This window comes from Rhinolophus hipposideros, assembly GCF_964194185.1.
Source record: "Rhinolophus hipposideros genome assembly, contig: HAP1_SCAFFOLD_152, whole genome shotgun sequence".
Taxonomy (NCBI): Eukaryota; Metazoa; Chordata; class Mammalia; order Chiroptera; family Rhinolophidae; genus Rhinolophus; species Rhinolophus hipposideros.
This window is the reverse complement of record NW_027669060.1, coordinates 101,555-129,203: the sequence shown is the minus strand read 5'-3', so window position 1 is coordinate 129,203 and position 27,649 is coordinate 101,555. Positions and strand designations below refer to the sequence as shown.

General features: G+C 37.0%; 3 protein-coding genes across 3 annotated transcripts in view; all 3 read left to right on the top strand.

Annotated features, from left to right (window-relative positions):
• The window catches only part of LOC308495703 (uncharacterized protein), a 45,210-nt gene extending 42,925 nt beyond the window's left edge, over positions 1-2,285 (top strand). The window contains exon 9 of the mRNA XM_081080695.1: positions 247-2,285. Within this exon, the coding sequence (XP_080936821.1) occupies positions 247-414 (168 nt within the window). The 3' untranslated portion in view covers positions 415-2,285. The remainder of the gene's footprint in view (positions 1-246) is intronic.
• Positions 1,528-22,326, top strand: LOC308495704 (uncharacterized protein). The gene is made up of 10 exons (XM_081080696.1): positions 1,528-2,830; positions 4,490-4,666; positions 5,316-5,349; positions 7,878-7,950; positions 12,683-12,767; positions 13,095-13,156; positions 16,026-16,098; positions 19,101-19,171; positions 20,344-20,481; positions 21,900-22,326. The coding sequence occupies exons 1-10, from the start codon at positions 2,803-2,805 to the stop codon at positions 22,272-22,274; spliced, it is 1,116 nt and encodes a 371-aa protein (XP_080936822.1). The 5' UTR covers positions 1,528-2,802; the 3' UTR covers positions 22,275-22,326.
• LOC308495702 (ankyrin repeat domain-containing protein 26-like) overlaps positions 21,956-27,649 on the top strand; it is a 49,939-nt gene continuing 44,245 nt past the window's right edge. Inside the window, exons 1-3 of the mRNA XM_081080694.1 lie at positions 21,956-22,816; positions 24,156-24,305; positions 27,400-27,470. Of these exons, the coding sequence (XP_080936820.1) occupies positions 22,316-22,816; positions 24,156-24,305; positions 27,400-27,470 (722 nt within the window). The 5' untranslated portion in view covers positions 21,956-22,315. The remainder of the gene's footprint in view (positions 22,817-24,155; positions 24,306-27,399; positions 27,471-27,649) is intronic.

Sequence of the window (27,649 nt, the reverse complement as noted above, 5' to 3'; positions counted from 1 at the left end):
GTAGAACTGGAGAGTGGTACTTTCCTTTCTGATTGTTTTCACGAATTGTAATATATCGACCCCTACTAGAATATAGTACAAAATCTTTCATTTCTATTTCCAGCTTCCCCTGGGTCTATGCCTATGATTCGATGGCTACGATAGTGGTTTGTTGTCTTACTGACAGAAGGACTGAGTGAGCGAGTGAACGAGTAAATGAATATGATGTTTGCTGAAGTTGGGTTTTTCTTTTCTTTTTTTTAATAGAAAGAAGCAACCAAGCCGGCAACTGGAAAAAGAGAAAATGGTGTGGATATTATTGAAAGTGCTCCACAAGAGCAAACAAAAACTGATATCTTGACTTGTGTTGATGGAGCATACCAAAATAATACAAGTGATAATTTAGTGACTATCTATGAATTCTTTCTAGCTTAAGTGCTGCTATACACAAATCTAACACGTGTAGATCCAACTGTGATTTTCATTTCTTATTAGCATTTCTTCCTATCTTTTTTGCAAAAGTATCCCCACTACTAACAACTGCTTCTTCTTGCAAATGCTTCGGCCCCCCGAAATTCTTTTCTGCTATTACTTTTATGGAAATATTTTTGAATGTGTATTTAAAATTCGTAGTGATATATGTTCATATTAATGTTCTGTGACTACATTTTATAGTTAAAATATCAGCATTAAGATTCGGAAAAGGAGCTGTGAAATCATGTTGGGATTCTGAGGTACTGTCATTTTTTATCATTATTATTTTAAATATCACCATTCAGTGATGTTAAAACGTAAAAGGTATGCTTTGACTATACTTTCTCACCTCTGCATTTCCCCACCTAAATTATTTTCTTATGGTTTAGCCTATAATTAATAAAATACATATGTGCTTAATATAATGAGACAGCGTAGTACAATTCTGCTAACTTGCAAGGTTCACTTAAGGCGGTCGGTGTAGAATAGTATAAAACAAGAAGGCTTCCAAGTCATAAGGAATCAGTTGGGTTCTGAAGTTAAGTTCACCTAAAAGCTAAAGCATTATTCCAGCTTGAAGTATGTCCAAATGCATGATTCTGTGGTTTTTATGGTTGTGTAAATGTCCTAATGAGATTCAGAAAGAAAGAATTTGGAATTTAGGGTTTTTTATACCTTGGAACTTGAAAAGATAATGCCTGATACATGCAAGTATTATTGTATTTGTATTCTCCAATAGATCTGCAAGGAACTTTTCCAGGGAAGGAAGAGCATTGTTAATAGTAATACTATGTAGGATCATACTAACAACAATCGGCCGAGTGCTGCTTTAATACACAACAACTGCCCTGTTCAGTTAAAATAGCATGCATTGAGTATCTTGATGGCAACCATGCTTGTAGTAATAGAAGTACAAAGTAATGATGAGCCAATGTGAGATGACAGCTGTGAAAAGAGAGAGGAGGAGTGTGATCTTCTGATATAGGCAACTGCAGCCTACTGGTGTAGACACTGTGTTTGAAGATAAGAACACACTAGAACCCTGGATAGGTCACTTACTAGCTGTGGGATCTGGGGGAAACTTCTTTTTAATCTGTTGGATGTCAGTGACCTCATTCATCATAAAGGTACTTATGCCTACCTTTCAGGGTGTGAAATGAACTAATGTGGTAACAAATGTGAAAACACTTTGCGAAGTGTAAAGGGAGCTATAGAAATGTAAAATCAATGATCACAGTGGGCGGTAGTGACTTACCAAATGGTGGGGACACTTTTTGTAAACCTGAAGGACAATCAAATGGCAGTAGTGTCAAGAATAGAGTGGAAAAGTTAGAAGGGGCATGTGGATTTCTAATCTGGGGGATGCTAAACTTCAGGAGACTGTGATAGGCGATACCCTGTTGATGTGTAGTGTTTCGGTACTTGAGGCTCTGTTGGTGCGAGCTCAGTGTTTTGACCTGAAGTAAATGTCTGTGTGGGATACTGCCACGTGAAGCATGAGAAGGAGCCAGTCATTTGAAGGTCTAGGAGCGAAACCTGCTGGGCAGGGACAGCAATGGATCGTGTGGGTTCATCATTTTATTCTAGTGTCTTGGAATGGTCAGGAAGCAGGAAGAGGGCTAACCAGCATCAAACCATTTTTATATTTGTTGTTTGTGTGGAAAAGAAATAAACTGTGCATGGCAGATGCCCGGTATATTTGAGATGGTTAGTAAATAAATGTTCTTATCTTTTCCTGATTAGAATTTATTAAACTTTTTTGAAAAGTTGCATAACTATATATAATGTTTTTCCTATTGTTTATTTAAATATAATTTAACAAAAAGCTTTTCTTACAACTTTGTCATTCTATTTAATCATTTTTCCTATCAAAATTTTTATCAAATAAGAGTTTGGTTTTTCCAAGCTCTTGTTGACCTAGATGAAGTAGGTTCTAAAATGTTCTGTTTACACTCAACAGGACATACACCAAGGTTTCTTACCATGTCAAGCAAGTATCTTGTTTTAACACTAAAAAAACAAACAAACAAAAAGAATGTATCATTAGAAATATTTCAAGTTATAGGAAATACACTTTTCAAGGTATTAGTTCGGTGCAAGAGTAATTGCGGTTTACAACGTTTAAAAAAAATTGCACAAACTGCAGTATCATTTGTACCAAACTAATATTTGCTTAAATACATATTTTTCAAAAAGTCCTTTTCTTGGAGATTATAACATTAATATTGTTATCCTGAATTGTTAACTAGAGATTGCATGAAGTGTCCATTAGTTACTAATCATCTTGTTTCCTAACCCCTTCAGCCGAGCATTGAAGTGGAAGATCCTGTTCCGTACAAACCTATAGGAATGGACGATGTGCAACCCTTCAGACCAGGTACACTTTGTAATACCAATTTAATTTTGGGAAGGAGTACGCAAGGACATGTGACATGCTTGCAGTCTTCTCTTCCTCATTCCTTTTTTTTGTTACAAATTTAATGGAAGGATTTGACATAAATAACGTGATGTCATTGTTAGTATCGGTGTTTGATGAAAAGGTATTCACAGGAATAAGAAAATGAGATTTTAAAACGGTGACTTCACTAAGATAGTTCTCCGTTTGTTCGATACCCTAAATGTCCCAGTTTGGAATCCCTGTACTTAATACGGGTTACCAATGATCACACTGGAAGATTTTTCCAGCGATTTCAAATGGTCATTTGAATTTTAACATTTACCCAAGTAATCTCCAGTTGCTACCATGACAATTCTTTTTAACTTTACTTCCTCTTAGTGTTGTAACACTGATGGTCTTAAAACCAGATGTTCTGCTGAGCAGACACTGGCTATGTGTGTACGTGCGCCTATGGTGTCTTCGATTATTAAAAATGGGAGAAGTAATTAATGGTAATGAATATTTGGTAGACACAATCTTTGAAAATAACAATTCTGAAGCTTTTGTGCCTTGGGATGCTTTTATGCTATTAAAAATTATTGAGAATTCCAAAGAATATTTTTAAGTCGGTAGTCTCCATAGATAGTTACAATATTAGAAATAAAAACTGAACAATTTAAAATAGGAGCACACACAGTCATGCATTCCGTGAGCCATTGGAGCTACGACCCAGTAACCATAGAGCTATGATGTCACCATCAGAGCTGTGATATCACGGCTGTGGAAAGCTCTACTGTACACTTAGAAGAGAATGAGAGTGAAAATGGCAAATGACATTCAGTCTTTCTGTGAAAATAGCTTTGACCTTTTCGGGCCCCTCGACTGACAGACCTTGGGACTTCACGGATTCTCGCATGACATTGGAAACCACCGTTTTAAATGATTTACGGGCTTCCTGGATGTGAAGTGATAAAAGAGGATTTAAAGCTTCACTTCTACAATTGTGTTTTTCTTTCACTTGTCTTAAAAAGTTATAAGCTGAGAATATTGTTTAAAAAACAAAAGGAAAATAGTTTTGTTATATATTCATTTTCTGTCTCATGGTACCCTGTACTCTTTGGAGCTCATGGGGACCTCGTTTGATCCCATTTTTCCTTGTAAACAATAAGGTCGCCCAGGACTGTAATTTGTCATGTGAATATCTGTTTATCTAAGGCTTAAAAATGAATTCTGAAGATATTGGGGCATTTAGAAAAGACCATTTTCTTGTAATAAGTAGTTTCTTATTTGGAATTGTACCATTCAATGAAAGTTTTTTAAATCCATGTTTGTCACACATATTTAAAATTAAGTTAAGCGGTTAGACATAACTTTTGATAATGACAAAAAATGTCACACACAGCACCATGTTAAGTAATAAGAAGAAAAGCTTTAATTGGAACCACATTATATAACAGAAATTGCTGAGTGACAATAGTTAATTCAACTTAACTTACGTGAATGGCAAGTATAGGACACCTAAAATAAAATGAGCTCTGAAGGAGTAGAGTGTTTGGGAGAAAGGAGGACGTGGGACTGCTTCTCTGAAGAAGGAAGTTTTACAATATGGTCAACTTTGTGTTATTTTTACCTCCTCATAAACGAAAATTTTATTTTCAGATTTTTCCAGCTGGGATTCTACTTCTTTGACTTTCAATCATGGAACTTGTCAAATATCCGGGGATTCGAAATTTGGTGATAAAAGGCCATTTGCCACACACTCAATGAGACCTCTGTCAGCACCCACAGAGTTTGGACAGATGCCCGTAATAGACAAACGAAAGACGCAGGTTGTAGGTGTGTTCCTCTTACATAATTCTTCCCTCCATGAATTGTGTGAATCACAGCTACAAGAAAACAGAGAAAGCAAAGAAGGAAATAAAAAAAACAGAAAGAGTTCAACCCTAGCCCACCTCTGTGTAGGTTGATCGTAGTTATGAATTTCCTATAGTCATTTTGTAGCAAAATCTGCTTTATGTTTACGCAACTCACAGCCAAATGGAATAAGTTTTAGCAAGACATTGGCATTCTTCCTCAATCAGAGTAACATAAGGAAATAAGAAAGGGAATAAGGAGAAAGGGTGAATCCATTTAGACTAGTATTTCACGTACCCTGGGGAGTATATATGCATACATGCACACATATATAGGTACATATGTATATATCTGTATATATATATATATATATATCTGTGTATATGTGTATGTATATAAATATATAAATATAAATATACACACACACACACACACAGATATACAGCAGAGGAAGTAAAAGTTCTTCATGTATTAATTGCCCACCAGTTGTATCAGTAACATTCACTCTACTATAGTCTTCAGGGGTGTTCCCAAACAAATATTTTTACATCACTTGAATCTGACGCTTTCAAAGTTCTGTGTTTTTCTATTGTGTATTTACAATGTATTTGAATTTTTTTTCTTTTAACAGTGGATGAGTGTTCTCAATGCGACCCTGCAAGCAGGTAGGATTTTATGGATTTCTAAAATTGCATGTTAACTAAGAGACTGCGGAGAGAAGCCAGTAAGCTTTAATGAGTGTTCTGCTCTGGGCTAGACCCTATACTATGTGCCTAACATTGGTTATCCCAGGTCGTCGGCACAGTAGATTTGCAAAGTAGCTGTGCTGTTCGGCCGTTTTTATTCATTAGAGGAGTGTGGTTCCAGGAGGTGGATTAATTGACACTTGGTTCCATAGTTACCAAGTGGCTGACCCGTGATGTGACCTTCAGCCTGCTTGGCTTCCCAAGTCCGTTCTCTTGTCCCTCAGCCTGTACTGAGAAGTGCCTGGACAGGTCTGGATTCAAGATTCAGGTGCACGTCAGGTGGCCTCAGAGAGTCCCGTTTAGTGATGCCTTAATGCTGATTTAGAAGTTTCCTATCAAGCCCAGTTAGCCCAAGCTTTTGTCTTAATGTACTTGACAATTGCAGCAGTCACGAGAACCTTGTTTTCACCATCAGTGTTGAGGGCATATGTCAGTTCGCTGTGGCCACAGAACCACAGGTTGTACATAAGCAAGACCTAATCAGATAAATGTTTTCAGGTATAATGCGATGTACCCTTCTTGGGACGAATCGTCGTTCTGTAAGTGAAGATCATCTCTGTATAGACTGTTGTGCTAATTCAGCACAAATTGAGAGGATATTTCTAATTGACTTCTCTACTTACTGACTCCTCAGACTGTGTTTTCCTTCTGGCTAATACCTTTACCTTGTTCTAGGAAGTTTTTTCTCTTTTTCCAGAGTCTTTCTTCCTTCTTCCATGACTTTTCTTGATATTTTACCTTTTTCTCTGCTTTACTCGGGGTAGTTTTGTTGCTGTTGTTGTGTTATTTTTTTCCACTTCTGCCAGCTAAGTATTCTCCATTTTTCTTGACAGAATCAAAGGTACATAGAATTCCAGGTGTTGAAGGAATGTTATCAATTAATTATTCAAAACACCCCCTAGTACTTCATGCTGCCATTAATGTTTTGGTCAAGTGGTTGATCACATGAGGAGTTTGAACTGTAAGAGATTGAAGTGACTTCTTTGAGTACAGTGAGTGATGAAATGAGATTAAGTGTAGGTTTCTAAGCCCAGTACACTTCCTTCTTTATCATCCTTTGGGTGAGTGTTTTAATTATGGAAAGCTCTAGTGAATGCAATGGAAGAGGCTAAGAATGGAATTAGCAGGGGAATCTACATTTCAAGAGGAACAACACAGGTTGGGATAGGAATAAGGCTCTTAGAGCAGAGATTAGGGATCAGATGAGGGAAAAGAGATCAGAATGGGAGGGTATGACAAGGTAAAGAGAAATTACAGGAAGGAAGGACACAGGATGTTGGTAGTTGTCTAAAAAAGCAGATTAAAATAAGGGGCTCAAGGGCGTCCTGCCTGAACAGGTTGCTGCTGTTTTGTTTGTTGAATTGGAGGAACCAGCAAAATTTAAGGTTTGTATGAAAACATATTAAACCTTTGAGCCTCTGGAAACATTCTCTTTATAGCAAGTAGGAATGTGGTATCATCCACCTGCACCCGAAATTACAGAGGGGGTCCCCTTGAGTCCAAAGGCACTGGAGATTGCTGAACTACATAGATCTATGGCCCACGGCAGGTTTCTCGTCACCTCTACCTCTTTGCCCAACGCGCTGATGTCCTTCCCATGGAGATGGAGGGTTGGGCAGAGGGAGGACTGATTGTGAAACCAGTAATGGAGTTGGATAGGTGGTAACATGCCTGTGTTGGGAGTGGATGACTGAGGCTCCATTTAGCTTGTTTTCCAGGAACAGGGAAATAGAGAACTCCTACTGTGGGTCATTTGAGCCCAACCTTGTTTCAGGAGTCTATGCCTTCGTAGGCTGAAGTTTTCAAGGTTGGAGATTGCCAGGAAGCTTTGCGGACAAGTGATCTGGGAGTGGGGAGGCTAACAACGTACATATTTGTTCTTTGACTTTTGTACATGTAAGTTGCAAACATTTCATGCATTTCAGGGACCTCACTGTAGTGTTTTTGAGTGAAAACAAGGAATGGGGTAAGTTTAGTAACTGCTTTCTATGTTAAAGAAGCAAGACTGCCGTTTTTGACCCACACAGATTAATCTTTGAACCAGGGACAGACCGTGGAGAAGGCTCAGTGTATCGTTCTACCTTGATTTAGGTCATTGCTTTTGTCCCAGTTCAGGTTCCTATTATCAGCTATTAATTGCGTTTTCAATTCAGCCTTCAGGACTTTTGGTGAAAACAAGGTACTCTCAGGTGTTGCCAACATGTTTGCTGTCATTCTTTGTTATGGAAACTTAGAGTGTCTCTTCATTAAATATTGCACGAGTTGGGAGTGGTGGAGGCAGCAATAGATAACTGATAGCTTTTCTAGAACATCATCTAAATTTTAATCATATCAAGAAACTTCATTTCATATGCAGATAGCTGAATTGTACTCTTTTTGTTGTTGTTGTTGCTGCCTTTGTAAAGAAATGAACTCACTTGTGTCTGTTGTGTATCTTTCCCCGGAAGTCTTTCCTGGAAACCTGGCAGTGATGATTCATGGTCTACGTCAGACGATGGACTCTTCGATGTTGGTACCAAGGTAAAAGGCTCCTGTGTGAAATTAACTGTTGTGCTCTTAATATAGTTTTGTGTAGCGCCGAGTTGTAAAATTTAGTAGTGCTCCACCTATCATTGTTTTATGTTTGTTATGGAAAATTGGTCAAGGTGAACCATTTTATAACATATGACCATTTGATGCTTCGTTGTTTTGTTGTTGTTCTTTTAATTTTAGTAAGTATCGAAGTTGGGAGCTGAAAAAAGAAGGGTCTGGGAAATGTATAGTGATAGTAAAATTCTATAGGGAGTTTTCCCACAGTGACGGAGATATGCAATTTGGTTAAAGGTAAGGATTCTTAATGTGACTTTTACGTTATACCAGCCTGACTTTTATCATACTCATCCCGAAATGAAATCTTTAATGGATCAGGTACTCATTGTAACAGTCATGAATTCTTCCTGATACCTTTCAGTTTTAAAACTATATAGCATATGACATATAGTTTTATTTTTTTACGCTTTGTATGTTGGTAGGGTATACTTGTTAGGAGGGAGTGTTTTCTCCATTATTTTTTCACTTACATCCCGTGGACATTCCATATTATTTTATATTAGTTTCCGGTATACCAGGTTCATCATTTAGACTTAAAATAATAGTAGAAGTTTTGAAAGTTTAGAAATCATGTTGTCTATCTCAAAACCCATATTACAAAGGGATTCCACTATGTTCTACATCATTGCATTGTGAATATTTTAAATGTCTTTATCTAATTGAAGAGTATATGTTTTGTATAAAATAATAACCAATTTGAAAAGCAGAGATTCTTTTTTTTTTCAAGTTTAGTGTTTTAATGGCGTGTTTGATTACATGGTTTTTGATGTGTGGGCCCCTGCGCCCGTATAAGCAAGAGCGACACAGATTTTCATTTAACTGATATGCTGAAATACTCCATAGTCAAATCAACACTTGTTCTGTACCTATTCTGTAACAAGCATGATCTGATTTAATCCTCAGAATAGCCTTGTCAAGAAAGGGAATCCTCATGTTCAGAGATAAGGAAATGGAGTCCAAGGCAATGTAGGCAGCATGTCTTGCAGTAGCCAGGGAGAAGTTTGAGGGTTTGATGCAAAATCCACTTGGCTCCAAAGCTGATGATGCTCTTAGCTGCTCCCTATAAAAACATGTCCGTGAGATTTTATGCCCATTGACCATGATGCATTGACCAAAGTAAAGAAAGGAGCCGTGTCTGCAAAAGACAGGATCCTTTCTTTACTCTGGTGAAAAGCAGTGATTCTTAAAAACTACATAATAAAATATTAAATTTCAGAAAGTTTTTAGTTTAAATGTAAAATTTTTCATTTCTGTTACAGTTGACATTCAATGATGTCAGCCTCAGGTGTACAGCATAGTGGTTAGGCATTTCTATAATGTGTAAAGTGGTACCCTGATTAGTGTGGTATACCTGACACCATACTTAGTTATTACAGTGTTATTTACTATATCTTTGTGCTGTACTTGACATCTACATGACTATTTTATAACTGCCAATTTGTACTTCTTAACCCTTTAACCTTTTCAGTTTGTTCCCCAATACTCTTCCCTCTGAGCAACGATCAGTTAGTTCTCTGCACCTATGAGTTTGTTTCTTTTTTCTATGTTCATTTATTTTTTTTTACATATCACCAATAGGTGAAATCATGTGGTGTATGCCTTTCTCTATCTGACTTTTTTCACTTCGAATAATACCCTCTAGGTCCACGCACATTGTCGCAAATGGTAAGATTTTGTTCTTTGTTTACAGCCAAGTAGTATGTTGTTGTGTATATGTACCACTTCTTCTTTATCCACTACGATGGATACTTCAGTTATTTCTTTATCTGGAGTATTGTAAATTATGTAAATAGAACCATACAGATGCATACATGTTTCAAATCAGTGTTTGGGATTTCTGCGGAGAAAAACCCAGAAGTGGGATTGCTATGCCACCTGGTAGTTCTGTTTTCAAATTTTTGAGGAGCTTCCATATTGTTTTCCATTGTGTCTGGTCAGATTTGCAGTCCCACCAACAGTGCACGGGGCTTCCCTTCACATCCTCATCAACATTGGTTGTTTGTTGATTTATTGATGACGGCCATTCTGACAGGTGTGAGGTGGTAGCTCATTGTGCTTTTAATTTGCATCGCTCTGATGATTAGTGGCACTGAGCATGTTTTCGTATGTCTCTTGGCTATCAGTGTGACCTCTTTGGAGAAAAGTCTATTCAAGTACTCTTCTCATTTTGTAATTGCATTGTCTTTTGGTGTTACGTTTTATGAGTTCCTTATGTGTTTTGGATATCTTCTCCCATTCATCTGGTCGTGTTTTCATTTTGTTGATGGTTTCTATTACTGTGCAAAAATTTTTGAGTTTGATGTCATATATATGGCTCTTGTAGTCCTATCCATTCTGCCACCTTATGTCTTGACTGAAACATTTAACCTATTTACATTTAAAGTAATTTTTATACGTATGTAATTATTGCCATTTTATTATTCATATTTCTCCTCCTCCTCCTCCTCCTCCTCCTCCTCCTCCTCCTCCTCCTCCTCCTCTTTCTCTTTCTACTTCTACTTCTTTTTTCAAGTCCTCGTTTCACATTTCTTGATACTGGTTTGTTGGTGCTGATGCCATCATCTTTTTCTCTGGCAAGTCTTTACCTCTCCTTTGATTCGAAATGAGAGCCTGGCCGGATGCAGTAATAGTAATCTTGGTTGTAGATTATTGCTTTTCATCACTTTCAATATTTCTTGCCAATCTCTTCTGACCTGCAAATTTTCTCTTGAGAGATCACCTGACAGTCTTATGAGATCTCCATTGTACGTGACTAACTACTTTTCTCTTGATGGTTTTAATATTCTCTCCATGTCCTAACCCTTTGGAATTTTAATTATGATATGTTTTGGTGTGGACCTGTTTGGGTTCATTTTGTTTGGAACTCTTTGTGTTTCCTACGCTTGTGTGTCTATCTCCTTCTCCAGGTTAGGAAAGGTTTCCATCATTGTGTATTCCAATAGGTTTTCAATTCCTGCTCTCTCTCTCTCTTCTCCTTTAGATAGCCTTACGGATGTTGTTACACCTGATATTGTCCCAGACATCCCTTAAAGCACTTTCTGTTTTATTTTTTTTTTATTTATATTCATTTTTTTTCTGTTCTGATTGGGTGTTTGTGCTACCTTGTCTACCAAATCACTATTGAACCTCTGCTTCACCAAATGTGGTGCTGATTCCATCTATAAATTATTCATTTCAGATATTGTATTTTTCATTTCAGACTTTTTTTAAACGATTTCTATGTCCTTTTTATGTTTGCTGTCTCTCCGTTGAAGTTTTACTTACTTTGTCTATTCTTCCCCTAATTTCATCTAGCATCCCTATAACCAGTATTTTGAACTCTGTATCTGGTATATTGCTTGTCTCCGTTTGGTTTACCTCTTTTTCTAGAGTTTTATCCTGTTCTTTCATTAGAGAAATGTTTCTTTCTCTCTTCTTTTTTCACTGCCTCTCTGTGTTTGTTTCTCTGTATTCTGTAGATCTGCTAATTCTCCTCGTCTTGACAGTATTGCCTTACATACCAGGTGTCGTGTGGGGCCCAGTGGTACAGTCTCCCCGGTCACCTGAGCCGGGTGCTCCAGAAGCTCGTGTGGGTGGTGTGTGCCCTCCTGTTGTACTTGAGCCTTATTGCTGTTGGCACATCTGGGTGTGGAATTGACCCTCAGGACGACTGGCTGTGACTACAGTAGATGAACCTTTGTGTGTGGGCTGACCCCACAGAGTGAGATCGGCTGTAGCAGGGCTCCGGTGTCTGCTCAGTCCATGGCTTGGGCGTGTCATTATGGAGCTATTTTGGTGATGTTCTGGTGTTGCTGAAACTGATCCCCAGGTGTGTTGGATTTGGGGCCTCTTGGGAGGGGCTGTGGGGCAGGCCCAAGTCAGCTGCTGCTTGTGCCCAACCGGGAGCCACCTAGGGGAAGCTACAAAGTGACCTATTGTTGGCAGCTGCCTTTGTGGGTTTGGAGGCACCGGGGAGAGGCTATGCTGTGACACAAGACAGGCTGATGGATAGGATCCTAGAAAGAAACGGAAGTCCTCAATATCATAAATTGCAGCCCGAGTGGCTGTTGTAAACTAGAATTGTGATGATGCAACACCTCTGCTTCCTGAGTGACTCCCCATTACGTGAGGGTAGAATTCATCTGCTAGCATGACATGTGCCTTCTTTGATTTGGTTCTGATTCTGCAGTTGTCTCTCCATCCCATTCTCAGAGTTCCAGGCTTACCTCATTCCTTTGCTGCCCTCACTTACAACATGTTGTTTCACACCTCAGGCTTTTGCTCCTGCTGCCCTTCTGGAATCCCCTTCATGCCTTCCCTCAGCACCTTGTATAACTTTCAAGATGCAGCCCTATCTTTGCAGTATCTGCTGAGCTTCCCTGATACAACGGATTGTCGTCTCTTTTGTGCCCTTACTATACTTTATTCACTTCAGGTGTCGAAGTGGAGAGCGGTACTTTTCTGTTGTTATTTTTCATGTATTATATCTCTACTCCTACTAGAATGTAGGACAAAATGTTTCATTTCTATTTCCATCTTCCCCTGGGTCTGTGCCTATGACGGCTACAGTAAAGTTTTCTTGTCTTACCTACGGATGGACTGAGTGAGTGAGTCAATGAGTAAATGAATAGGATGTTTTCTGAAGTTGGGTTTTTCTTTTCTTTTTTCTTTCTTTTTTTAATAGAAAGAAGCAACCAAGCCAGCAATTCGAAAAAGAGAAAATCGTGTGGATATTATTGAAAGTGCTCCACAAGACCAAGCAAACAATGGTAATTTGACTTGTGTTGATGGAGCACACCAGAATAATATAAGTGGTAATTTAGTGACTATCTATGAATTCTTTCTAGCTTAAGCTCTGCTATAAAGAAATCTAACATGTGTCGATCCAAATGTGATATTCATTTCTTTTAAGCATTTTTTCCTATCTTTTGGGCAAAAGTATCCCCACTACTAACAGCTGCTTCTTCTTGCAAATGCTTCGTTCCCCTGAATTCTTTTCTGCTATTACTTTTATGGAAATAAGCACGACTGAATGTGTACTTAAAATGCATAGTAATATATGTTCACATTAATGTACCTGTGACTACATTTTATAGTTATAAAGTCATCATTAGGATTAGGACAAGATGAAGATGAAGAATCACCTTGGGATTCTGAGGTACTGTCTTACACTATTATTATTATCATTACTATTTTAAATATCACCATTGAGTGATGTTAAAATGAAAAAGGTATGCTTTGACTTTACTTTCTCGCCTCTGCATTTCCTCATACAAATCATTTTTTATGGTTTATCCTATAATGAATAAACTAGCTATGTGCGTAATATAATAAGACAGCGTAGTACAATTCTGCTAACTTGCAAGTGTCACTTAAGGAAGTCAGTGTGGAAAAGCATAAAACACTAAGGCTTCCAAGTCATAAGGAATCAGTTTGGGTTGTGAAGTTAAGTTCACCTAAAAGCTAAAGAATTATTCCCGGTCAACCTATGCCCAAATGCATGACTCTGTGGTTTTTGTAGATGTGCAAATGTCCTAATGAGTCAGAAAGAAAGAAATTGGATTGTAGGGTGTTTTTTTTTAATAATTTGGAACTTGAAAAGATAATGCCTGGGACATCAAAGTATTATTATATTTGTAATGTCGAATAGATCTGCAAGAAACCGTTCCAATGAAAAAAGACCATAGTGAATAGTAATAATACGTAGGATTATACCAACAGTAATCAGCTGAGCGCTGTTTTAATACAGGACAACTGTCTTGTTCAGTTAAAATAGCATGCATTGAGTGTCTTGATGGCAACCATACTTGTAGTAATAGAAGTACAAAGTAATGATGAGCTGATGCGAGGTGACAGCTGTGGAAAGAGATAAGAAAGGTGTGATCTTCTGATACAGGCAACTGCAGCCTACTGGTCTAGACACTGTGTTTGAGGAAAGAACAGAATGGAATCCTGGATGGGTAACTCAATAGCTACAGAATCTTGGGAATAGTATAAAACATGTAGGCTTCCAAGTCATAAGGAATCGGTTTGGGTTGTGAAGTTAACTTTACCTAAAAATTAAAGTTATTCCAGTTCGAACTATGCCCAAATGCATGACTTTGTGGTTTTTGTGGATGTGTAAATATCCTAATGAAATTCAGAAAGAATTTGGATAGTAGGGTTTGTTTGTAACTTGGAACTAGGAAACATAATGTCTGGGATATCAAAGTATCATTATATTTGTATTGTCAAATAGGTCCGCAAGGACATTTTCTACAGTAGGAAAAGCCTGGTGAATACTAATAATATGTTGGATTACACTAACAACAATTTGGCTGAGTGCTGCTTTAATATGTAACAACTGTCGTGTTCAGTTAAAATAGCAAGCATTGAGTAACTTGATGGCGACCGTACTCGTAGTACTAGAAGTACAATGTAATGATGAGCCAATGTGAGATGACAGCTGTTGAAAGATATAAGAAAGGTGTGATCTTCTGATATAGGCAACTGCAGCCTACTGGTGTAGGCACTGTGTTTGACGATAAGAACACACTAGAATCCTGGATCGGTCACTTACTAGCTGTGGGATCTTGGGGAAACTTCTTTTTAACCTGTCGGATGTCAGTGACCTCATTTGTCGTAATGGTACTTATGCCTACCTTTCAGTATGTGGAATGAACTAATGTGGTAACAAATGTGAAAACACTTTGCGAAGTGTAAAGGGAGCTATAGAAATATAAAATCAATGATCACAGTGGGCCGTAGTGACTTACTAAATGGTGAGGACACTTTCTGTAAACCTGAAGGACAATCAAATGGCAGTAGTGTCAAGAATAGAGTGGAAAAGTTAGAAGGGGCATGTGGATTTCCAATCTGGGGGATGCTAAACTTCAGGAGACTGTGATAGGCGATACCCTGTAGATGTGTAGTGTTTCGGTACTTGAGGCTCTGTTGGTGCGAGCTCAGTGTTTCACCTTGAGTAAATTTCTAGTTAGATACCAGCTTTGTGCTGGGCAGTTAGACACTGAATGGGGAAGTTCAGGGGTTCAGCTGTAGCTGTAGGAGCAGAAAAACAAATGAACAGTCCATTGTAAGTCACTATATCTGGGTCATTTAAAGAGAATGGAGAATGCTGGGTTAGAGAATATTGTCATGGGGGGGGCACGGTTGTAGTTGGAATAGGAGTGGGAGTGCAGTTTCGGTGGTCAGGAAAGATCTTTCTGAGGGTGACAAAAACGGCCAAGTGAAGCATGAGAAGGAGCCAGTCATGTGAAGATCTAGGAGCAAAACCTGCTGGGCAGAGACAACAATGGATCACATCTGTTCATCATTTCATTCTAATGTCTTGGAATGGCCACCAAGCAGGAAGTGGAGTAACCATCATCAAACTGTTTTCATATTTGTTGTTTTGGGTGGAAAAGAAATAAAATGTGCATAGTAAGTGTCTGGTACATTTCAGATGACTATAATAAATAAATGTTCTTATTTTTCCCTGATTAGAAATTATTATACTTTTTTGAAAAGTTGCATAACTATATATAACATTTTCCCTATCATTTATTGAAACACAATTTAATGAAAAGTTTTTCTTATCTCTTTGCCACTTGGTTCAATCATGTTTTTCTATCAAATTTTTTGTCAAATAAGAGTTCGGTTTTTCCTAGCTCTTGTTGACATAGATGAAGTAGGTTCTAAAATGTTCTGTCTAAACTCAACTGGACATACACCAAGGGTTCTTACCATGTCAAGCAAGTATCTTGTTTTAACACTAAAAAACAAATGTCATTAGAAATATTTAACAGTTATATCAAGTACACTTATCAAAGTATTAGGTTGTTGTGAAAGTAATTGAGGTTTAAAAGGTTAAAAAAAATTGCAAATCTGCAATTACGTTTGCACGAACCTAATATATGCTTAAACACATATTTTTCAAAAAATCCTTTTCTTGGAGGTAATAACTTTAACATTTTCATCCTGAATTATTAACTAGAGATGGTGTGAAGTGTCCATTAATTACTAATCATCTTGTTTCCTAACCCCTTCAGCCGAGCATTGAAGTGGAAGATCCTGTTCCTAACAGAGCTGTAGGAATGGACGATGTGCAACCCTTCAGACCAGGTACACTGTGTAATACCAATTTAATTTTGGGAAGGAGTACGCAAGGACATTTGACATGCTCACAGTCTTCTATTCAGACTTACTTTCCTTTGTTACAAATTTAATTGAAGTATTTCACATAAACAACGTGATGTCATTGTTGGTATCGATGTTTGAGAAAAAAGACATCGACAGGAATAAGAAAACAAGATTTTAAAAGGGTGACTTCACTAAAATGTTTCTCCTCTTGTTTCGATATCCTAAATGTCCCAGTTTGGAACCCCTGTACTTAATAGGGGTTCTCAGAGGTTAATAATCAAACTGGAAGATACTTCCAGCGTTTCAAATGGTCATTTGAATTTTGACGTTTACCCAAGTAAGCCTCAGTTGCTACCATGTCATTTGTGTTTTAACTTTACTTCCTCTTAGTGTTGTGACACTGATGGTCTTAAGCCAACCAGATGTTCTGCTGAGCAGACACTGGCTATGTGTGTACGTGCGTCTATGGTGTCTTCGATTATTAAAAATGGGAGAAGTAATTAATGATAATAAATATTTGGTAGACACAATCTTTGAAAAAAGGCATTCTGAAGCTTTTGTGCCTTGGGATGCTTTTATGCTATTAAAAATTATTGAGAATTCCAAAGAATATTTTTAAGTCGGTAGTCTCCATAGAAAGTTACAATATTAGAAATAAAAACTGAACAATTTAAAATACGAGCACACACAGTCATGCATTGCGTGAGCCATTGGAGCTACGACCCAGTAACCATAGAGCTATGATGTCACCATCAGAGCTGTGATATCACGGCTGTGGAAAACTCTACTGTACACTTAGAAGAGAATGAGAGTGAAAATGGCAAATGACATTCAGTCTTTCTGTGAAAATAGCTTTGACCTTTTCGGGCCCCTCGACTGACAGACCTTGGGACTTCACGGATTCTCACATGACATTGGAAACCACCGTTTTAAATGATGTACGGGCTTCCTGGATGTGAAGTGATAAAAGAGGCTTTAAAGCTTCACTTCTACAGTTGTTGTGGTTTTCTTTCACTTGTCTCATAGATTTAAGCTGAGATTGTGTTTAAAAAGCAAAAGGAAAATGTTTTGTTATGTATTTGTTTTCTGTCTCATGGTGCCCTGTACTCTTTGGAGCTCATGGGGACCCAGTTTGATCCCATTTTTCCTTGGAAACAATAAGGTCGCCCAGGACTGTAATTTGTCATATGAATATCTATTTATCTAAGGTTTAAAAACGAATTCTGAAGATATTGGAGCATTTAGAAAAGACCATTTTCTTATAATAAATAGTTTCTTATTTGAAGTAGTACGATTCATTAAAAGTTTTTGTAAACCCATGTTTGTCATGCATATTTAAACTTAAGTGGTTACACATAACTTTTGACAGTAACAAAAAAAAGCATACCCTGCACCATCTTAACTATTAAGAAGGAAATATTTAATTGGAAACACATTATGTAATAGAAATTGCTGCGTGACAATAGTTAATTAAACTTACCTATGTAAATGGCAAGTGTAGGACACCTAAAATAAAATGTATTCTGAAGGAATAGTGTGTTTGGGGGAAAAGAGGACGTGTGACTGCTTCTCTGAAAAAGGAAGTTTTACAAGATAGTCAACTTTGTGTTATTTTTACATCCTGATAAATGAAAACTTAATCCCAGAATTCAGATTGGGATTCTACTTCTTTGACCTCCAATCATGAAACTGGTCAAAGATGCAGGGATTGGAAAGTTGGTGATAAAAGGCCATTTGCATCACACTCCATGAGCAAAACTCTGTCAGCATCCACAGAGTTTGGACAGATGACCGTAATAGATAAACTAGAGACTCAGATTGTAGGTGTGTTTCTGTTATGTAATTATAGGCTCCATGACTTGAGTGAATCACAGCTACCAGAAAACAGAGAAAGCAAAGAAGGAAATAAAGAAACAGAAAGTGTTCAACTCTAGCCCACCTCTATGTAGGTTGATCGTAGTTCTGACTTTCCAATAGTCATTTTGTGGCAAAATCTACTTCATGTTTACTCTGTTTATGGAACTTAACAGCCAAACAGAATGACTTTTAGCAAGACATTGGCATTCTTCCTGAACCACAATAACATATGGAAATAAGAAAGAGAATGAGGTGAAAGCGTGATTTCCTTTAGACTAGTATTTAGCATACTCTGGGGAGTGGGCAGCAGAATTATACTTAGAACATTAGGACCAGATGGGAAAACTTCATAAAGATCTAAAGGTTGCCTAGTGAAACAAAACATAGTTTCTTAGCTTTAGTTTTATATTCTGAATTCAAAAGTATCAGTTAAAACTGTATGTATTGTAAATGAAAAAGCACCTTCCGAAACCAACAATCAAATATTTCTTGGATTTTCTATGGCTTTATATATTTTAGAATTGACTTTCCCAGCAGTGATGGGAATCTCAGCTGTGTCCGCAGTCTGTCTCCTCTTCTCTGTCTTCTTCCTTAAACCCCAGTGCTGAATCCTCAAAGGTGAAAAGAAATTTTCAGAATAGTAGAGGAAAACATTTCAGATATAAGGAAGGGTGTACACTGATAAATGCATCAGAAGTAAGTCATTCTGGAAACAATGAATGACATTGCAGTTGAATCTTAGGGTGTTGTTCAAAAGGTATATTACGAGGTAGAGAACAGAGTATATAGTGCAACTCGATGTGTTTGTACTGCATTTCTAAATTGTAGGGTTTTTTTCTGATTGTTTTTCTATCGATGTTCATTGAATGAATTTGTGGATGAATTTTTGACATGTTTGTATGCCTTTCACTTTGTGACATCTCATATTTCCCAAATGGTTTGTTAGCTAATTAGAAGTGTTAGCTAATTAGAAGTATTTCTTAAGTAAAGTAAATATTCAGGAAAAGATGACGCTTAATTTGAAGTCTCAGTTGATAAGATGTTATTTTCTGTATTTATAAAGATTATAGCTTTTATCTAATTGTTCTAAGTAGTTCGTTTTAACTAATACATAGATTTGTCAGCAGGACAACACCTAGGAATGACATCAGAGGAAGGACAAGCGAGGCTTGATGGAAATGAAAAGAACTACACACATGTATGTGAAATTTAATTTTAAATTTCTAGTATAATATGGTTTTCTGTGCTTTAATAATATAATAGAGTCCAATTGAAATTACCTTCCATGCTAGCCTTTTAGAGTCAAAAGGTCATAACTGAATGATATTTATAACATTTGAACTAGTTACAAAACTTAAAATGTTGTTAGAATCTATAGATATTCATAGCTCAACTTTATCTTTGGATTGAGGCAAAAATAATAATAATAAAGTCCTGAATGTTGTTTGCTCCTTTAATTTTTATAACTCCCTTAAATAAAAAAGAAAGTAACATCAAATACTGAATCACATGATGAGACAGTTGAAATTATGAACCATGTAAAAATGATGGCCACTGATTCAGGCTCACGTGAAAGGAGTCATGATTTTCAGGGGTTCAAAATGTGCAGTTCCGTATGGCTGGTCACTAAGGCCAAGGTTAGAGATGGATTCTTCCTTGTGACCTCTGTGTAATGGACTCTGCGTCTACATTCAGGGAGAGAATGGGGTCATGCACTCAACTCAACTGCTTTTTAAGAGAATCACATCTTCTCAGGATGGGACCTTTGGTTGTTAGGACACAAACAGTAACTTTCTAATATCTTTCCTTTCAGTGTAGGAAATCAGTAAATATGATTTAATTTTTTGTCTGCTCTTACTAGTGGGTATTGAATAAGTTAGAATTCGATGCAACAGATAATTATATCAATGTATAACACAATGTGTAACACTCATAGTGTATAATGTGAATTAATATTTAGGAATTTACTTCTCTTACTGATTGATGTTAATGATGTGGGCTTCTAATTAAAGTTTGCCTATTCTCCAGTTATTAATCTTTAAAAGATATTCTTAAATTCACTGTAGGGGCTCACTATTTAAGACATGGTGGGGTGAACTATTTTAAATGAGAAAGCCTCTGTGACATTAAAAATCATCTACTGTTTCATTTTTTGGGTGGATTTAACATATAACCAATTGTTTAGTTCAAACAGTGACAAAATTAGTTTTGCGGATTCATGTTTTTCTTCTAATTTAGACTAAGGCAAGTTATTTTTCACTTTCTAATTAAAGTCCGATAATTTGGGAGTAAGTAAACGTAGATTAAGATTTTTAACAGTTAAATTTTAGTTATATTCTAATTTTTCTTTGTTCATATTCGATTCTCTAGGTTGTACAAGAGGAAAACAACACTCAGAGGCCACTTTCCCGAGAACAGGACAACAAAATATTACATGACACAGTTCTGACCAATTGCCTTCAACAACAAAAGGAGACAGAAATAAATCTTAAGAAAATGAATTCTGAGGTATTTTGTTTAGTCATTTTCAAATATGTGTGTATGTACATATTTTAAAAACCAATGTTGTACATATGGGAATTGTAGAGGATTTTAAAAGTGTGTGTGTGTGTGTGTGTGTGTGTGTGTGTGTGTGTGTGTGTATTTTAGGGAGAGTGACATTTTTGGTCCATTGCAATAAATCATATTCTTGATTGAAATCCTTTTATGTCCAACAGTCAAGTAGTGACATTCCCAATGTGTCATCTAAAGGGGAGGTTTTCAATACTTTTTACAGGGATCGATGAGCTTTCTACAATCTCAAAACTATTGTTACTAATAACAGAAGTTTCAATTTGAGGCAGTGATTTCATCCCCTTGCTGTATTAGTAGAGAGGTCAGTTTTCACTTCCGCTGATTGTAAGGAGTAGAAGTATAGCCAGTGCAGAGACCATCTTTTAGATCTCATTCTCCTACTTTTGAGAAAAGGAACAATTTGTTCCAAGTAGAGTCCTATTTCAGTGCTAGGAACTTTTGAAGAAAATTGTATGCCATGATGCATACTTAGTGATAATTTATTGGTGAGTGTTTTATTCAAAGAAGTCAGTGTGTTTTCCCCTATTTCTCATTTATTTCTCCTTTAAACATTATGAAAAGGAAACAACACTTAAGCAGCAGCAAATATTTTCTAACAATAATTTTCTATTTTCTAAGAAGAGCTCTATAATTTTTAGCCTATTTACCCTGAGTTTTTTTGAAATCTAAGGCTTCTTTTGAATTTATATATTTACACTAGAAGAGCAGCAAGCACCCTATTGTAGAGTCCAAAGTCCTGGGAAAAAATCCTGAACTTGCTCATCTTTGTAATCATTCTATTTGAAATTGTGATAACGAAGAGTTCATTGATGTATAAAGAAGTGTTTAGCGTAATGCCTAGATTTATCAGTGATTAGTAGATTTCATCTTACAACTGACTCTGAAAATATTAGAAAAGTAGAATATCTTTTGAGTATTCTTGGGAAAAAAATTCTAGGAAATGTAATCAGTCCAAATGTATGCAGAGTGAATACTCTTACTGTGGGATAGGTGTATATTCACACGGTGACCTCTATTTTAAAATGTAGTCATACTTCTTAATATTCTATTTGATGCCTTCTGGGTTTGCTGCCTTTCCAGTTCTGAGACTCTTAAAATTCTCTGATGATTTTAAAATTCTCTTTTTCACTTTCATGGATTCAGCATCTTATATTATTATTTTTTTAACTTTGGGGAATTTATGCTCGTATAAAGTTGGAGGTTTGGATTCAGCATTGTATTTTTACAGTGGGATATCCACGTACTGCAACCTTTTCATTATATAAACACTTAGGTTCTTCTTTAATTTCAGAGGATATCATGATATGTCATTTCATTGAGTGCTAGCTACAAGTCTCCTTTGTTTTACTTAGGATTCTGAGAGTTACGAAAAAGCAAAAGACATGTTGCATGAAAATCACGTGTTGCAGGATGAAATCGCCATACTAAGACTACAAAGGGACACACTCATAACTCAGAAGCAGGAAATGGAAAAAAAATACTTTGAGGACACTGCAAATGTAAAAGAAAAGAAGGACCGTCTTCAAAAGACAATAAAACAGAATGACGAAACGCTAACAGAAACAGTATTTGAATATAACAGACAGCTTAATGTCCCAACAGCTGAGAATACAATGCTGAACTCTCAACTGGAGAATGAAAGACAAAGCAAAGAAAGATTGAAAACAGAAGCGGAATCCGACCATCATCATGAGTTTAGTAAGCAATTAATTCTTTCCAGGAATTAAGAGATAAATGCTTGCATTTCGTGGACAACATCGGGTTTGCTATGTGTAACCTAAAAGAAAACAGTGAGATTCATTCTCAGCAACTTCCTAAAGCTGGAAGTAAATCCAATAGCTTAGACACTGAGCTCCCTCACGCAAGATATGATGTCAGAGAAAGGACATTGGTTTCTGAACCTGTACTGAAAGACCTAAACCAAACTCAGTGTCAAGAGGAGGAAATTGAACACATGAATCAAAGGGAACCAGAAAAATTGAACCCGTATACTGGAAAGCTGGAATCCCTAAAGGAGGAAAGATCTGACCTACAGAGTGGAAACATGCTTCTTCGAAGGCAACTGGATGATGCATTCCACAAAAGTGACAATAATGAAAAGTCAGGAATGAATATTGAAGAGCAGCTTCAGGGGCTTAGAACAGTGCGTCAAGCTGAATGTGAAAAACAAGATCCAGTGGTGAAAGAGAGCCCTAAGGAGTTAGTCAGCAAATTGAATCACTTGAAAGGAAGAATGTGCCAGTATGAAAACGATAAATCAGAAAGAGAGGTAAGTATCCAGAAAGATAGTTTTCACATTTCCTGAAAGAAAATTCAATGTTCAAATATTTGATGATGGCTAAATGTTGAATCTAGCAGAATATTAAAAATATATAGATTACAAATGTATTTGCTCTAACAGCTTAAAAGCATACATTGTATCCAGCAAACAAAACTTAGACCTGTGAGGTGCTTTACTTTGAGTAAAGGCATTGTGTTGACTATGAAATTTTAAGGTATAAATTGTTATTAGATACATATTGATATGAATGATTTAGTCTTATACTGCTACAATAATAATTTTCATCTTTCTGTTACCACATTGTAATACCATTATGAAGCAGATAAATGGAAATGCTCCTATGCAAACTGAGTTTTTAGAGATAGAGGTTCAATTAAGTGGATTACCTAGAGAGTTAATTCTAGATTTCCCACATGAACTGAAGTGTAGATGCTGTCCCTTTCCCTCAGTAGTTTCTTCCACATTTTAGTTGGTATAATTTTGTTTTTATTCATGTCAATTTGATATAAATTGGAACTATTTCAGTCTCAAATAATGTATTCTTAGGACCTGTGACCTCTTTAAAGGCAGCTAATTTTTCATTAAATCATAATTTGGGACAAATGTGAGGAGTTTTATCAAAACTCTACTTGATTTAATCTTCCCATTGCTATCTATAATTGTCCTTGAATATTTTTACAAATTCATTTTTCTCATCACAAGGCCCATTTACTATCATTTGGACATAAGTTTGTCCATTTCAAAGAGAATTTAGCAGTCTCTGATTTATTAATTTGGCACTGGGTCTCCATTTTCAGACGAGTGAGGGGAGGCAGGATTCATGTGTAGCAGGAAGGGAGGTCCAGGCCATGAAGACCACTGGAATGAGTTTGCTTTTCTTCTAAGATACAGGAATCTGTTGGAAGGTTGTGAGCAGTGGACTGCATATGTGAGGACCTGTGAAGTCAATTTAAGCCTGTGATAAAAAAAGGGGGAAAACATTCCACAATGTATACTTGACGACCGCTAGTCCCACCGACATACCAATTTCCCCTTGAGATGTCAGTAGATTGTTAAGCTCTGCGGCTTCATCAGGGGAAGTGGAGAGTGGGGCTGAATCTGTTGTTCAAGTAACCTTCGTAATAGTGAGTGGGCAGCAGGATAACACCTTCTGTGTCTTACCCAGATTCAGTAGACAGAATTGTGTCCAAAAGAAGAAAACAAGGTGAACTGATGCATGGGGTGATCTTTTTCGAGTTACATATTATATTAATATGTTAGAGTTAGCAAATTTTAACATAATTTAATAGATGTGATTATAAGATCACTAACAGAATCATCTTTCTAGATGCTTGGGAGACGATTTCAACAAGAGCTACCTGACTCCACAAAAAAACTGTCTATGTCAGAGGCTTCACTGGAGGATAGATCACGTTACCGTATGAATTCAGAAGCTGAGACACAGGATTTCAAGACATTAGAGCATATCAGGAGTCAGGTATGTGTGAAATGTAACCTGTCAACAGTTCATCTATAGTTGATTAATATAAAGTGTTTTAAGACCCTGATTTTCAAGGGCAGCTTTCTTTTGTGTTTTCGGTGTAATTAATTTATTATAATTTTATTATCTTTATAATGCACTTCTTCCTTAAACTCTGGCTTCCATCCTGCTATTTGCAACGTATGTTTTTTCTTATATCTATACCCTTGGTAACGTTGAGAAATAGGCAGCATTCCTCATAGAAATCGAGAGACTTTCTTCCTACTAAACAATATTTTGTAGTGATATCTCCATTACCAGGATGAAGCAGCCATTTAAAATCAGAAGATAATGCTTACTAGAACGATTCAGAAATTTGTCTTATTTCTTATCATCACTTTTGTAAATGGTTACAGCATTGGTATATATTTCATGGACTTCAAACTAACTTGTACAGAAAGTTCAGTATACAAACCAGTTGAAGTAGGCATTTCCTTCATTTTGTTTTCATTTTTGAAATATTGTAAAAGTGTAGAAATATGTTGATCATTATAGTATGCACACCCACAATAGAGAATTAAGAAAATAATCCAGATTCACTATATTTGTGTGTTTTTTAATCTTCATTGGGATGCAATCCCCATATCATATTTCACCATTTAAAATATACAATTCAATATCTCTTGTTACATTCAGAGAGATGTGGAACTATCACCACAATTATAGAACATTTCCATTACCCCCAAAAGAAACCCCACATCCCTTAGCTGTCACCCTATCTTCCTGTCTCTCCCAGCCTCAGGCAACCACCAATCTACTTTCTGTCTCTGTAGATTTGCCTACTTTGGATATTTCATGTAAATGGAATCACACGATGTGAGGTCCCTTGTGACTCGCTTCTTTCACGTAACATCACGTTTCCAGGGTTCCACCGTGTTGTAGCACACATCAGTTGTGAGCTATTTCTTCCTATTGCCCAATGTTGCTTCACCTTGTGGACAAAATACTTACCCATTCATCAGCTGATGGAACTTTGTGTTGTTTCCACTTTTTGGCTGTTAATAATTCTGCTATGAACACGAGTTTACAAGTTATGGTGGGAGCCAGTGTTTTGATTTCCCTGCCCCCGGATTTCTGGCTCCCAATCTGGCCTCTCCATGAAGCTTTCTCTGACTGTTTGAACTCTCATTGAACCCGTGTTCCTCAGCACTTGTCGGATAGTCTGTGCAGAGCAATCAAGCCCTAAATTTGACATAGTTTCAATTTTTCATGAGAGAGAATTCTGTCTTTCTAAGTATAAGTTTGTCTAAGGGGAAATAGTATTTGATGTGATGGCACCTATCCTTGCATAAATTGAAAATGTTTTCTTCAACAGTTGTTAGGATAAAATTAAATATTTTATACCAAACCAATACTTCCCCTTGGAGACATTGATATAATTAAACTTTTATTCTGAAAATATTTCTCACAATTATATATAAAACTGAAAGCACATCTCTAATAGAAAATTGTTCAGTGAAATGCTCATGTTCCCCCTGTCCATAAAAATAAAAAACTAAAATAAAAGGGAGCCAGCCCTTCCTGTCTGCAGCCAGCCAGGGTGTACAGGTCGATAGCACATTCTAACTACAGCTCGGAGGACGGCTTTTCTGATCTGCCAGAGCGTGCTGCTTCCATCTGCTCCTCTGAGTTCTGACACATCCCCACAGAACCAGTTGCTGGGAAGGAATTGATTTGGAAAGTTGGCTTTAGCACTAGAGTCCGTTATTTCCATATCAGTGGCTTTACCCTGCCTCTCACGGTCATATAAATTGTATGCTCAATCCAGGAGGTGGTATTTGCATTGTAGTCCATACTCATTATGGACTACACTGAGTGTACATAGGAACGTATACATTATTACAAGCAGAGAAAATGTACTGTTGGCTCTTGGAATTGGTAAAAGGATTTTAGTACTGGGGTTATATTCTGGGCTTAATGCTCCCCATTTTTTGACATTGCTGATAGTTTGATGAATGATTTCAGTGTAACTGGTGTAAGAGACCACTTCCATTCGCATCCCATCTGTGTAAAATATCAAATTTTATTAGAACCTAAAATACAGCAACAATAATGCTAACTGCAAACCCTTTGATTTTACTGTGTGCCATGTCCTTTTCTATTACATATGTTCCCTAATTTAATCTTCCCAATATCCCAGTGAGGTAGATGCCACTATTGTCTCATTTTATACATGAAGAAACTGAGACCCAAAAAATTTAAGTATTTTGCTCAAGGTCACCCAGCTAATAACTGGTGGACTTGGGATAAAAACCCAGGCATTTTGGCTCTTATTTAGTTACTGCCCCTCAAACTATTCCATGACTATCTGACTGCCCCCAAGAGTAGCCTGTTAACTTTCATAATCACTGGACTAGCCTGGTAATTCACTTATGTGAATATTTAAAATTAGAGTTGATGGGATGCTTGGAATACAGTATGTTTGATTTCTTGGGTATTTGTACCACAAGGTATGATAATTGTGAGAACTCATTCAAGAAAAAGTGCTCCATACCTCGTTGCTGACTATCACTGCGGTCACAAAGCTCCCTTTGGGAAGCTCTGCACCAATGCCACCGCCTAGTTCACAGTTCAAAGCACTTCTGGAACTCTTTTTCTGGAATGGCCATCATTGCTGTCATCATATTACCCTTGATGTCCTGAATGTCATCAAATAGTCTTCCTTTCCATATTTTCTTTATCTTTGGATAATGACATATTTAGTCACTGGGGACCAGATCAGGTGAGTAGGGAGGGTATTGCAATACAGTTATTTGTTTACAGGCTAAAAACTCCCTCAGACACAGTGCCCTGTGAGCTGGTGCATTGTCGTGATGCAAGAGCAATGAGTCGTTGGCTAAAAGTTCAGGTCGTCTTAACTTTTTCACACAATCTTTTAAGCAATTCCAAAGAGTAAACTTGGTTAACTGTGTGTCCAGTTGGTAGAAATTCATAATGAACAGTCCCTCACATATATATAAAAAAAGGGGAGCAACATCATTGCAACAGGTTTGCGAACTTAATTGTCAGATGTCATAGATCATCAGTAAACATAACTTTTTCTTTATTTTAGCTGCAAGAAGCAGGAGCTCGACATCCAGAGGATGCACGATGCACTGAGAAGATGCAAGATCACGTGCCAAAGTATAAGTTAAAGCAGCACAGAAAATAACTTGAGTATTTATAAAGCAGATGTGTAGTGTAGTATGACCATTAGATCAGTTATAACAATAAACACATGAGTGTGAAGCTGGGTCAAAATGTCAGCTTTGAGCTACCTTGAAAAGAATAATTTGTGTACATTATCTCTAATTTTGCACATT

What these genes read in the sequence shown, in the direction of transcription:
- LOC308495704 (XM_081080696.1), top strand. Translation starts at nt 2,803, where the DNA reads ATGGACGATGTGCAACCCTTCAGACCAG. An exon ending in ACAAGACCAAGCAAACAATG is followed by an intron (nt 12,768 to 13,094) that starts GTAATTTGACTT and finishes TACATTTTATAG; the next exon opens with TTATAAAGTCATCATTAGGA. An exon ending in ATGAAAAGAACTACACACAT is followed by an intron (nt 19,172 to 20,343) that starts GTATGTGAAATT and finishes TCGATTCTCTAG; the next exon opens with GTTGTACAAGAGGAAAACAA.